At 39.4% G+C, this 13,452-nt stretch overlaps 2 protein-coding genes across 2 annotated transcripts; one reads left to right on the top strand and one right to left on the bottom strand.

The window, feature by feature from the left end:
- On the bottom strand, positions 1-6,055 carry ppa1b (inorganic pyrophosphatase 1b). Its single transcript, XM_003451951.5, has 11 exons — positions 5,889-6,055; positions 5,088-5,152; positions 4,666-4,719; positions 2,409-2,528; positions 2,233-2,319; positions 1,986-2,112; positions 1,775-1,902; positions 1,487-1,572; positions 1,296-1,371; positions 1,136-1,175; positions 1-388 (listed from the first exon to the last, which is right to left on the bottom strand). Exons 1-11 carry the CDS (start codon positions 5,947-5,949, stop codon positions 357-359), a joined length of 876 nt encoding a protein of 291 aa, XP_003451999.1. The 5' UTR covers positions 5,950-6,055; the 3' UTR covers positions 1-356.
- Positions 6,056-8,484: 2,429 nt separating this feature from the next.
- Positions 8,485-13,437, top strand: eif4ebp2 (eukaryotic translation initiation factor 4E binding protein 2). Its single transcript, XM_003451954.4, has 3 exons — positions 8,485-8,815; positions 11,058-11,237; positions 11,354-13,437. The coding sequence occupies exons 1-3, from the start codon at positions 8,683-8,685 to the stop codon at positions 11,383-11,385; spliced, it is 345 nt and encodes a 114-aa protein (XP_003452002.1). The 5' UTR covers positions 8,485-8,682; the 3' UTR covers positions 11,386-13,437.
- Positions 13,438-13,452: the final 15 nt, after the last annotated feature.

Genomic DNA, 13,452 nt, shown 5'->3' with positions numbered 1-13,452 from the left:
GATAAGTTAACCAGAGAAGCTTTATTAAAGCAGTTCAGTCTCAGACAGGACACACGTATCTACTAGGCACAGTACCTGTACTTTGTTCATTACAGCACATCTCCAAAGAGATTACTTTTTTTTTTTTTTTTTTTTTTTTTAAATAAGCGAAAAATCGTTGGTCATGACATAAGTGCTCTCTTTCTCTACAGTATCATTACTATTGATCAATAGTATCACTATTCTTCTCCATCTACAAGAAGATAGGTAAACCCAGACCCCACCACCCATCATCCCATTGGTTCCTAATCCAAGTCTGTCTTCAAGTATTCCTGTGAGAGATGAGCTTTCCTCCTGGTCCACTTGAAGGTCTTCTTTTACTTCTTCTCATAGTAGAACCATTTATCAACTGCGAATGAAAACAACCATGTAAATCTCACATCTGAGCACTCAACCTCAGAAGTAATCATAACAACTAGAAAAATTTGCATTTCCTGCGAAAATGCTGTGTGGATGCCTTAACGCTGAAGTTTCCTGCTGAAAAAGCTGAAAAAGTTGAAAACTTGTAAAAAGTTATATGGCGGTGAAGAAACTGAAAATTCTGCTGAAAACAGGTGAAGAAGCAGAATTTTTTGCTGAAAAGTGGTGAAAAGCCAGAAATTCTACTGAAAGGGGTAAAGCCAGAAATTCTACTGAAAGGGGTAAAGACAGAGAAATTGTTGCTGAAAAGTGGTGAAATTTTTTTTTTTGCCATGAGCAGGATTCGAACCTGGCCCTCCTAGTCTCAATAGCTGAAAAAGCTGGGATTTGTGCTGAAAAGGGGTGAAAAAGCTGAAATTGAGTTAAAAAAGTTTAACTGTTAACTGAAAGAAATGTTGCCATAAGCGGGATTTGAACCCGGGCCTCCCAGTCTGAGAACAGCAGCTCATCTCACTGAGCTAAAACATGGCTCAGCCTGGCAAGCAAAACTTGTGATCACACTGATAATGTGGTCCCACTCAGCAAAATGGGCCAAAAACTGGCATAAAAAGCTTAATATCTGAAAAAGTATAAAAGTTATGAGCACCAAAAGATACAGCATGCTTCAGCAGAGGGAGCGGAACAGTTCAAAGTTTGAATGATGAAAGGGCATCCACACAATTATATGAAATGTTACCTGACGAGGGGACAGGCTCTTCTTTTCCACGTGGGAATGTCTTAAAAAAAAATAATAATAAAAAAATAGAAAGAAGAAAGAAAGAAAAATCCATCAAAGAGGCCCAAAGTTGAAATTTCTGATGTTATATTGCAAAATCTGGCAGGGATAAAAGTCTTACCTCACCAACAGCAGCAGTAGCTTCATCTGCAGAGCAGCAGAAAGGGCTGTTGCCAGCTGAGACGCATGTGTTTTTGCTGTTTTGTTTGATAATATAGAGATTTATAGTAAGTGTGGCTACTTATATTCAAGAAATTAATGGCTGCAAGTTTGCATTTCTTCTAAAAGCAGCTGATAAAAGTCACAGTTTACCAGTTCAGTTCACCAGCGTTAACTTTTTGGGAAATGAGGGCGTTCCAGAAGTTGTGAGTGCTCTTGATTACTTCAATGGCAAAGTCCTGAAACATAAAACAGTAACTACTTAACTGAGTGTAGGAGTGTAATAGTAATTATAAAGTAATCAAAGCTGTTACAACTGAACATGCAGGAACTAATTTGACAGTTCCCAAACTGAAGGCTAAGTTTGACAAGGAAGAAGGAAATGCAGACAAAGTGTTTAAGAAAATGATTTATCAGCTAAATGAGGTGTTAGGTGGAGACCTTGTCTTTGAACTCCTCATTGAAAGCAAACTGGTTTTCTGGTTTCCCATCTGGCACTTTGTACCTCCTGAACCAGTCGACTGTGGCCTCCAGGTAGCCAGGTTTCAGGCGCCGGACATCACTGATGTCTAATGATGGACAACATCATCATCATCGTAAGTTCATGACTCTGATGCAGAAAAACTAAAACTGAGAAATCTGAGGTGCTTACTGTTAAACTCGCTGGCCTCGGGGTCATCGACATTGATTGCAATCACTTTCCAATCTGTTTCGCCCTCGTCGATCATGGCCAGGATGCCGAGGACTTTCACTTTGATTACGTCACCACGGGAGCACACCTACACAGGATGTTCCAGCTCATGGTTAATTTTCAGTAACAAAGAAGAACTCACAGAATTGGCAGTATTATCCATTTATGAAATGAAACACAATCCCAAAATCATCAGCATGCACTGCACCTTACTGCCAATCTCACAGACATCTATGGGATCATTGTCACCGCAGCAGCCAGTGTCTCCATCTTTATGTGCCGGATCTTCCCACGTCTAAAACATGAAAGCAGGAAGTTAAATCACTCACTGTTCAAGCAATCTACTAATGTGGATACTTCAGCTCTTTTGAACAAAATACAGACCTGAGGAATGGCTCCGTAGTTCCATATGTAGCCTTTATGTGGGAAAACATTGGCAACATAGCGCAGCTTGCCCTTCTTAACGTCCTGCTTTATTGGATTCAACAGGTCTTTTGTAGCAATCTGAAAGAAATTGATTTTTAATGCAGTTAATATTAAGTTCATTCCTGGCAGATGGCATGAACTTAATGTAACATTCACAGCTAGAAGCAATAATTCTTAATACAGCTATCCAAATTGGGAAACAATACATTAGCCACAGTAAATACACTGTGGAATAAGCTCAAGCCAAATCTTCCAAGATCTGATGCAGAATTCAGAGAGTTCATCACAGTGCAAAAAGTCACTAATGATGACAAAACTCAGGGAAAATTTATTCTTAAATGCTAAGACGAGATCCTGGTAAAGATGTTTGCAACCAGAGTTCCTGTGGTGAAAATCTGGAGTAATGAGGGCGACTTTCAAGAGGCTTAGGAGATTCTTCAGCAGGGAACAGAAGAAAGCAGCTGACAAATAAAGATGTAGGGGAAATATTCTGTAAATGCTGAATGACAGCAAGTTAATGAAATGCTACAGATTAACTGGTGCAGAGATAATGTCCGCGGTGGAGCTCATTAGAGATGTGCTCACATCTCTCGCCCAAGGGGAAAACGCTTTAACGGCAGAAATTACAGCGATCGTAACACTCAAACATTTGGCAAGTGGAAAAATATAACAGTGCAGCAACAATGACTTCACACTGTCACAGTGGAGTGAGCGCACAAACATTTACAGCACTGTCACAGACTCATATTATGAAGCAGCTCATTACTGTATTGAAATGACTAGCTCAGGAAATTAACAAGTAAACTACTATAAGCGATGCAGTGAAAAAACCTGATTTTTTTTCTCCTTTTGCATATTTGTCACATCTCCATTTTTCAGATCATCAAATAAATGTAATTATTAGACAACGATAAGCTGAGTAATTCGAAAATGCAGTTTTTGAATGATTTCATCTATTAAGGGAAGAAAGCTATCCAAACCTATATGGCCCTGTGTGAAAAAGTAATCACCACCTAAACCTCATGACTGATTTTGTCACCATTGGTAACAAGAACTGCAATCAAATGATTGTGATAACTGCTAATGAGCCCTAAACATCGCTATGGAGAAATCTTGATGAGTGACAAAACATTTCTCCCACCGAAAACGATGAACGGAGTCAACTTTTTGGGATACTTGCTGGTGTGTTTGTGTGAGGCATTCTTCTTCGGGATTGTCTGTTTGAGAGTTGAAATCACAGTTCCATCAATTACAACAAGTCATCCAGGCACGTTTTTTTGTTCTTTCCTCCTTGAACTCTGCCATAGATGCCATTTTTACCTAATCTCTCTCTTTTTTTGTATTGTTGAATCATGAACTATGACCTTCACTGAGGCAAGTGAGGCCTGCAGTTTTTTCAGATGTTGCTCTGGGTTCTTCTGTGACCTCCTGGATGAGTAGAAAATATGCTCTCGGAGTGATTTTGGTAGGGTGGCCACTGCTGGGAAAATTCACCACCATTCCAAGTTTTCTCCATTTGTGGTTAACGGCTCTCATCATTCTTGGTTAGTCCCAAAGCCTTAGAAATAGCTTTGTAACCCTCTCTAGACTGCTACAGATCAGTGACTTTGTTTCTCATCTGTTTTTTAGATCATGGCATGACATGTTGCTCTGTCAGACAGGTTCTCTTTAAGTGACTTCTAAAAGCAACAGGTCTGGCAGCAATCCAGTCTGAGTGAGCTAGTAAAACTGAACTCTGCTTTCCAAAAAATGTGTTAAACATTTAATTCATGTTTTAACAAGTGGGGGATAACTTCTTTTTTTTTTTATATATATATATATATATATATATATATATATATATATATAGGGCCTTCCTCTTAATAGAACCATCATTTAAAACTGCAGGAACACTGGAAACTGTCCTTGTCAAGGGAGATCATTGTCTGAAGTTGCCCCTTCTCCCAAAGAACAGGAGTCTACTAATGGAAAAATTATATACGCTGGACTATTACCTGCACTATTCTCCTATTGGTTCAAACAGGTATTGCACAGACTTTGCACTAGATTAAAAAGCATGTAATATCTTATCTGCATTCTCACGCACACCTATGTCAGGGCTACACTCAGTGGGTGAAAACACCTCAAAAGTATATATATTTTGTGTTTGTGTTCCTTCTTGTGTCAATCAACTGCACCTTTAGAAAGAATGCACTTTGCGCACCACCAGTCTTACCTCCATTTTTGCATTTGTCCATCTTGGCACTTCAACAACCATGTGAAAGATGTTCTGAAAAACAGACAGAAAGAAATCTATTGAACTGTCTTTAAGTTATTTTAAGTTCTTTTTATACATACTTAAGCGAGACAATTCTAAACTTTTTATCATGCATCCAAGTTCATGCTCAGATATTACTTCAATTAAGTGCTGCTGGCAGATAAGATAAATAATTCACAGCAATCACAAAAGGTATTGACACAGCACTGAGAACATGGAGTAAAGGCCACTGCCTTGCGAATCGATTATTGCCTCACTACTGCAGAAAAAAAAAAAAGCAGCTGACCATCGCTGCCTGTGCTGCAGGTGAAATTCATCCTGAGGGCTGATCTTATAAATGCACACATATTTACACACGTAACAGTGTAAAGGTGGCTTACCTGGCCCTTGTCAGCATACATAGGTATGTCATGAAATGGTGAGATGTACTTCCCTTCAGCATTTTCTGCAACAAAGATTAAACATTGTATGAATACGGCAGGCAAATACAAACTGCTCAATGACAGCATTCAGCTGAATGAAGTCATTCATATCCTGCTCGGAGGCCCCTGCTTACAAAGGCTGGACTGTGCTTCTTTACTGCAGCTGGCATGAACGTGCTTTAATGAAAAACCTGCAGTAATCTAGCCATAAAAACTGTAAACTGTGAGACAACAACAACACTAGATTATAATGTGCTGATAGTAATTTCAGCAAGGGCCTTGACTAAGTATACTTTGACCCACAATCAATAACAGCAGGGGTTGTTATAAATCATTGAGGGCGTTGTCCCTCCATCTCCAAGGATTTATGTCGTCTGCAGGTATTTTAACATCGTGCGAAAGTGAGCCCAAAAACAACTTCCTTCTCCCACGTACAGCCAGGTATATAGCTGTTAGGTCGCCACTTCATGTCAGATCCATCATCATTATTATGTCACAGGGCAAAACCGAAAGAACCGGTTAGGCCAGTTTATTGGACTAGAGATTAAATTTACTATCGGTTTTAAAAAATTATATTAATTCCTACTGCAAGGATATATGTAAATACACACACTTCACTGATATGACTGAAGGGAACATGCGAAAACAAATGAATAAGTGACACGTGGGAGGTTGCGGCTAGCCGGTGGCGTTTGAAGAGAGTCCTAAAAGTAGAGAATGAAGACGAAACGTTATTACTTATGCTTATTTCCTACTTACTGAAAAACAAGCGGTAGCCCAGGGAGTTCTGGTTTCCCCTCTGTTCTACCGAGAAGCTCATGTTTTCGTTTGGCTTTCTGTTTCACGCTGGATTTGGGTGAAGGATGGCGTCGGTAGTCTGCGCAAGGCTGTCGCGCTGCGTTGTCAGTCACCGAGGGCACCGCGCATGCGTACTAAGCCAATGATGCCTTCACAGGCGATTGGAAATATTGGGTTCAACAGAAGAAAAAAATTCCACCCATTGAACTTCATTATTATTAACCAACAAGCTAGAACTTTATTTGTGAACATCAGTGCTAACAATATTATCCAGGATACATGTGTACTAAAGGTTGAGAGTTTATACAAAAAATATGAAACATATATAAGATATAAGACATTCACATTCACAAACTGACATAATATATTAAATTTGTGCAAAAAATAAAGATTCATTCATTTAAAATATTTAAACAGTCCTGCTAACTTAAGGGTTTTCTTCTCATTTTCAAGCTTTAGCTACTTACTTAAGAGTTTAAATGATGTCAGCTGTCTGTTTTTGTGGTTTAAAAAAATGTTCCCTGACAAAACAGTCCTGATAACAGAGTCTAAATCTCGATTCTCAATATATGTATTCCAAATTCCACTTAAATGTGGAATTAATGTTAAATGTGAAAAAAGGCCCATCAACAAACTCAAGCAAAGCAGCAACAACGCAGGTTAAACAAATATAACAATGTGCAAATATATGCACAAACAATTAAAGTCGCAACAGGAGTGCAAGTGATAGCCTCAAATCCAGTAAGCAGACAGAAGCGGATACCTCACCATGCATAAATTTACAAACAGGTCAACGTTGAACAAAAACACCTGTGCAGTGTCTGAAGGCACCGCTCTTCCTCTCTGCTGTCGGGAGATGGAAAAAATGTCTTTAGCTGAGTGCCCCTTCATCTGCAGGAGGAACTGATGACCTCAAGCTCTAATGATTATATATTTCCTACTTTCAATTCATGCCTCCTCTGCAATAAACCTGCTGGAAGGGGGAAACAGAGAGTCCATGTAACGCCATCTACAGGTCCCAAATTGGAACAAGATGGCCTCACCATGCAGACCCATGCAAGAAGCATTTTGCCAGTAGATTGTTTTTGGTCTGGCTGTTCAGATGCATAGTTGGTGAATTTTTAGTTTATTGTCTGTCTGGTCTAGTTTACAAACATCCAGTCTCTGTTGACAAAAATTATGTCAATCTCACCCCGCACACTCTCAAACATGGAAACTATTGGCATCACACACACGCACACATAGAGAATCATCTTTTCTTTTGAAAAAGAATCATACAAGAATATGCATAGTTAAGATAAAGGATTGGGCGTGGAGCTCTAAACTGCACGAATAACTACAAACTGCTCTTAGGTCCTTCCAGTATTTCTTGTTAGTTGTCAATCATGCTTCAGCTTCCTGCTCTTGTTGCTGTCCAGTTCATCTTCTGCCCTTTCTTTTTTCGATCCAAGTGCCTTGCCATTATATTTGTTTTGATCTGTAGATAATGCTTTCAGCTAACTGCCCACATACATACTCAGAGGTGACCTTACAATCATATTCACATTGGATCAGCTCACCACTGATGCTACACCTTCTGAACTGCTTTGAGCTCCAGGAAGTTAACACAGCAGACCCATTATGACCAGATACAGCTGCCAGCTGCCCTCCATCCAACTAGTGATGCACCCAGAAACAGTGCTTTTACTAGCTTTTATTCTCTATTTCTATTCTCGCAGACTCCTTCATATAGACATTCATCCACAGAGGATGTAAGAGGCAACCTGTATGAAACAGCTTACATACAGAAACTTTAAGGTATATCTGTGTTTTGTAAAGGTTGATTTAAAATGCCACTTCCGACTACACTTTAATTCTGAGGCAAATGGAGTAGATAATCCCAACGTGATCATCTATAAGAAAGCTTCCAACTGCTCGTATTGGAGATCATCTCCCTCACATCCCCCGCTATCACACCAACCTTCTGCACGTTCTCCTTCTCTACGTCCATGAATCGTTTCTGAGGACAAGATTCATGGATGTCCTCTTTTCCTCTTGCCTGCCAGCTCCATCGTAAACATCCTATTGTCCAATATATATGTATTTTTCTCAGTGCTAACATCTCCAAACCATACATCATAGCATGTCTCACTACCATCTTGTAAACCTTCCCTCTTGTAAAACACGTTTGCTGCCATCCTTCTCTTACTTCCCTCTTTAGCAACCTTAAAAATAGAAATTAACGTGGATGTGTATATTTTACAGCAACACCAAACTCAGTTTTAAGAATTATTATAATTATTTAATACATTTTAATTATAACTATTTCCTATTCTGTTATTAAACCCTTTTTCATAAAATAAGAGCTAATGTTTTCACTTTTAGCAAGGAAAGAGGAAATTATACATGCATGTGTAGCCATGTCCCCCCTTTTGTTTTGTTTTTTTATGTGTCATGACAGAAACACCATTTCTTGTCAGCATGCATGATTTCCGAAGAACATACAGATTTCCCTGTTAACGTATAAAAATAGGCTTCAACCGACAGTGACGCCTCGCACCGTTCACCTCACATCCGGCCGCAGCTTGTCGTGCTTCCTGCCTTGCTGAGGGAGGGGACGGTGCTGACGGCTGGGAGGACGAAAGGAGAGACAAGAAAGCTTTAGGGAAGACATAAGAGAGTGGGGAACGGCCCGGGTTTCCACCGTCCGTCGGGAAACAAACACCCCAGTTTTCTGTAGCTGCTGGATTTGTCACCGAATCGGCGCTAAACAAAAATGTCGACCAGTCGTCAGCTTAGCGAGAGCAGGGCCATCCCGACCAAGACGGTGTTGATCAACGACACAACGCAGCTACCTCATGACTATTGTACCACCCCCGGAGGCACTTTATTCTCTACCACTCCTGGAGGTGAGAGGGCAGCTCGCCTGCTTTGTCGTCGATTTGTAGGGAAAGAGGGGACTATTGGAGTGAGGTGGTGCTTGTGGTCTCAGCTAAGCTTCAACTGTTCCTGGCGGTGTTGGCCTAGGCTGCCTTGTCATCCAGATGAAAACAAAAACAAAGCTTAGCCCCGCCCCCGTGCGCTCTAGCTGCTTCCTGATTGGCTCGTTGGCAACGCAGAGATTCCATTAGTGCACTGTTACCTGAAACTGTGTGTAAAGAAGGTGTACGTGTTATGTTTGCCAGCAGTGGTAAACAGAAATCTGATGATCGTTAGATTACAGGTAAAGGCGTGTCTCTGTGGAAGCTCGTTTTCACCACTGGGATTTTTTTTTTCATGCATAAGTCAAAGTTTTGACTTATTAACTTACTAACTTCAAAATGAGTTATTAAGTCGATATTTTGACTTATGGATCGCAAGAAGTTTAGTTTTTCAGTGGCAGAAACAAGCTTCCATATGTTTTAGCTTCAGTTCATAATACTGGATGTGTGATTTCAACAAGGACTCAAGCAGGGGTGCCAAACATAAGGCCCAGGGGCCAGAATCGGCCCCGCAAAGACTCCAATCCAGCCCACTGGATGGTGTTGGAAAATGTGAAAGAGTGCATAAATTTTGAACTTTTAAATGTATTTTAATACGTTTTATATATTTTTTCTGCACATAAAGATCTCCACCTTGTCAGTGTATACGTACAAAGTGATTAAGTAACAGATAAACAACGAATTAAATGTTTTGACAATAGGTCCGCAGTAAAACAAGTCCTGTAAATGAACAGAAAGTTGGTTTTGTAATTATAGCACAGTATGGGCAATGAGCTACCAGAACTTTCTGTAATTTTCCACATTTATTTGTTACAATTTATCCCCAAAGAGTTGTGCTGACAGATTTCTTTCATTTACTACAGCAGCATTTCTTTATCATGCAGAGAAACAGAGAAATATTGTTGAAATTGAACATTTGTTTGTATTTCTCATATTTATATCTCTCGGGGATTAAATGTGTAGTTGAACTGTTTTCAGTTGCAGAAAGGGCAGTTTCACAGGTCCAGCCCATTTCAGATCAAAATGGGCTGTGATGCGGCCCACAATGTAAAATGAGTTTGACATCCCTGGACTAAAGGATCCTTTCCAATAAGGACATTTTTACACAATTTTCCTGCCTGACTGGCGTCATTGATATGCTTTATTCTGCATAGTAATAGTACTTCCACAGAGACTTTCTATTAAAGCATTCATTTCTAGAAGTGGGTGGATAAATCCTAATATCAATAGTATTAATATTGGATCAATACTTTGTTTCTATCTGCTATGTTCAGTATGTAGCTGCTGAATTGAGTTAATTATTATTTGGGGAAATGAACAAAAATACCTCAAAGATGCACTATAAGAATATATCTGGACCTTTTTGTGTGAACTGTCACATCTGCTGCATTTATGGCCTTTAGCACAGATACAGGCAAAGAGAGGAACATTTACATTACAGGTCTCCACAAAAACAGTGCACAGTATTACACAACACTGTTTTTCTTTCATTATCAGCAAACGGTTTGTACAGGAAATGTCTGTATTAAGCATTACAACCACAAAAGGACAGTCAGTTTACAGTGAAATGAAACTGCTCAACTACACTCTAAATGCACATTTAGTTTTAGGCTAAGAAACCCCTAAGAATGGGGTTTCTTGGAAGCAGGAAGAAAACGCCTGAGAGGAAGAAGTGAAACTAAAATTTGAAGAAGCTCAGCTGATTTGATCAGTCACACAGGTGCTGCTGATGAAATCAACCTGACCTGCGCTGCTGTTATTGTGAACAAGCTGATGTTAATGTTATTAGTTTCACCTGTGTTTGCTTGCTATGGAGAAGAGGAAAAAGGTCAAACCGCTTCTTGAGTCAGCCAAGAATGCAAATACTGTGATGTCACCATGGCCATCAAGACTGCAGATTTTAGTACGTTTATTCAGAAATTATTAGACAATAGTGTGTACAGGGAAACTCTTTAAGCAAGTGTCTTTCTGGTAATCAGAGACCATACTGAACCTAATGGGGAAGCATTTGCAGGAAGTTGGCTTCACTAATGTTATTGCTTATAGTTGACTTGGCCTGAATCTGGCCCCTCTGGATGAAGACCAGGCTTTTGCCTTTAAACAAATTAGGCTGCACCCATATTCGCCATCTCTTTGAAAGGTAGCAGAAACTTGATGTGTCCCGTTTCAGGAACCCGGATTATCTACGACCGCAAGTTCCTCCTGGATCGGCGCAATTCTCCTATTGCCCAGACTCCACCGGCTCACCTGCCTGTCATCCCTGGCGTGACCAGCCTAAATGTCCTGACTGAGAACCAGAAGAATGAAGCCAACAACCACGTCAACAACCACGATGGCAAGCCTACAACTGGTAAAAGATAGTAGCCTATTCATTATTCACTGTTCCACATATTGATTAATTAATCTGCCTCTTCTAGACACATCTTAATACCTACTTGTCCTGTTCCCTTTTTTTGTGCTTTCAAGGTGATGATGCTCAGTTCGAAATGGACATCTAACCGACTGGAACCACACCAGCAAAAGGAAATAACCTGGCAACACGTGTGCCAGTGGCTTGGCTTGTAGAAACCAATGTCGTGAGCCCTCATGGCAGCCATCTTCTTTAGCTCTTTGTCTCACTGCTGGATGTATTGTGTGTAAACCATGGGGATTCAGTCTATCATACAGGTACAGTGTGGCCATTGCTGGAAACTCGGTTTATTTGAATAGATTTCCATGGTTACCAGTTGCAGTACAAATTAACTTCACAACAAGGGAGCGTCCCCCAGAATGCCCAAACAAATTAGTCCAATTTCTCCAGAGTCCCCCAGCAGAGACGTAAAACGGGTAATAATCCACGTAAATTGGGAGAGGAAGTGGTTATTTTTTTAGTCTTGGCCTCGGAATCAATCGAAACCTATGAAATTCCTCACAGTCTTTGGTTTTGTAGACCTTTGTTAGCATGATATTTCAGTGATTTTTGTTTAATTGTTTTGGAACTACTTGAAAAGCCCCACAGTCTATTATTATCAGTTGGACTCTTTAGTTTCCAGTGATGGTTTGTAAAGGGATGCTGTGTTTTCAATTAGGTGAAGATTTCATGCCATTCCAAGACTTCACTCTTCATTACCAACACAAGCGTGCATAAGTTTCCAATTTCCAAGATGTGTTTTGTTTTTTGTTTGTTTGGTTTTTTTGGTTGGTTTTTTTTTTTTGTTGTTGGTTTTTTTTGTTTGTTTTTTTTAAGAATGAATTTTAGCCTGCGATTGAGCTGTTTTTAATCAAAAACTGATTGTACTTCCCACTTATGTAAGGTTTCAACCTGGCAACTGACAAACGAGCTTTTGATTTTAGTTACATTTCAGTATAACAATATAAAGCCACTCAATTCATCACGACCGTGGCCTCGCTGTGATTTTTATTTTCATGTTTCTCGTCTGCCAAAAAAAAATTACTTTTTTTTTTTTACTACACTTTGATCTTGTTGTGTTGGCAGGAGCTCTGCATTCATAATTTGATAAAATCGAAGGATACTTGGCACCATGTGCTGGGAGCTTTCCAAACCAGATAAAAACATTTAGAAGAACATGGAAACGGTTAATATCCCGCTTGTGTTTTTGGTGCGATACAAGATTTTGGAAAACTTGAAATAATCCAGATGTTTTTATATGCATTTTATTTTTTAATACGGTTTCTTAGTACTGAGTGAATTTGTTTGGATATGAGCACTGTCAAGCCCGTGGATTTGTTGGAACTGTTAAGCAGCCAGAAAACACTGTTTGCATCAGGCTTGATGGATGCTGTAATCAAATCTGTCCCCCAGTGTCCTTAACCCATTTTAGATTACCTTGTTCACCTCATGAATCACGCCTGCCCATGCCTTACTTTACATGAAATGCAGTAACTAGGTACCTGGTCATCAATTTGTACTTTCCAACAGATGTTTATTTTTTCACTGCAACATTGAACAGGTAACATTGTACTTGGCAATTGAGCAAAAGGAATACTTTTTATTTTCTTTGCCATTTTTCTTTCCTCAAACAGCTGTGAAGTTTGGAAGTGCAATGGTAAATATGGGATATTGAAGTTGGCAATGTGAGAGTACCGCACACTCATTATGTTCAAATGATATTATTTTTTTATTATTTTTTTTTTTTTTTTTTTTTTTTAACAGCACAAATCATATTCATACCTGCTAATTGTACTCTGTCCAAGTAGCAGCTCTGAACTCGGTAAATGACTCAACATGAAATTTGTTTCTCAGTAAGACTGGAACCTCTGATGTCTGTCGGATTATTATTATTTTTTTCTTCTTTTTGCCGTTATTAATTCTGGCCATGTTTCGTGATAAGTCTTTACATTATGGCATTATAATTTACACGGCAGATTTCTTTCCAGTGACTTCAGTTTCACAAAGAGGGCTTAATATTATGCTTTGAGAGACAAATTTGAAACCAATTTTACTGTAACCTTTTGTTCTGATTTTTAAATGACGTTTATTTTAAATGAGACTCCAATGCCAGTGGACACTGTTGCTGCAAGATCAATAAAATTCCGTAACAAAGGAAAAACAAGATTTTGGGGGC

The sequence above is a fragment of the Oreochromis niloticus genome, linkage group LG13, assembly GCF_001858045.2.
Source record: "Oreochromis niloticus isolate F11D_XX linkage group LG13, O_niloticus_UMD_NMBU, whole genome shotgun sequence".
Classification (NCBI taxonomy): domain Eukaryota; kingdom Metazoa; phylum Chordata; class Actinopteri; order Cichliformes; family Cichlidae; genus Oreochromis; species Oreochromis niloticus.
Note: the sequence above shows the minus strand (reverse complement) of the source record. Positions and strands in the feature narration are given on the sequence as shown.

Excerpts from the sequence above, each read along its gene's own strand:
- ppa1b (XM_003451951.5), bottom strand. The coding sequence starts at position 5,949 with ATGAGCTTCTCGGTAGAACAGAGGGGAAACCAGAACTCCCTGGGCTAC. Across the intron at positions 1,372-1,486 it reads AACGCTGGTGAACTGAACTG|CAAAAACACATGCGTCTCAG; the intron begins GTAAACTGTGAC and ends CAAACAAAACAG. Across the intron at positions 1,176-1,295 it reads CTACTGCTGCTGTTGGTGAG|ACATTCCCACGTGGAAAAGA; the intron begins GTAAGACTTTTA and ends TTTTTTTTTAAG.
- eif4ebp2 (XM_003451954.4), top strand. The coding sequence starts at position 8,683 with ATGTCGACCAGTCGTCAGCTTAGCGAGAGCAGGGCCATCCCGACCAAG. Across the intron at positions 8,816-11,057 it reads ATTCTCTACCACTCCTGGAG|GAACCCGGATTATCTACGAC; the intron begins GTGAGAGGGCAG and ends GTCCCGTTTCAG. Across the intron at positions 11,238-11,353 it reads CGATGGCAAGCCTACAACTG|GTGATGATGCTCAGTTCGAA; the intron begins GTAAAAGATAGT and ends TGTGCTTTCAAG.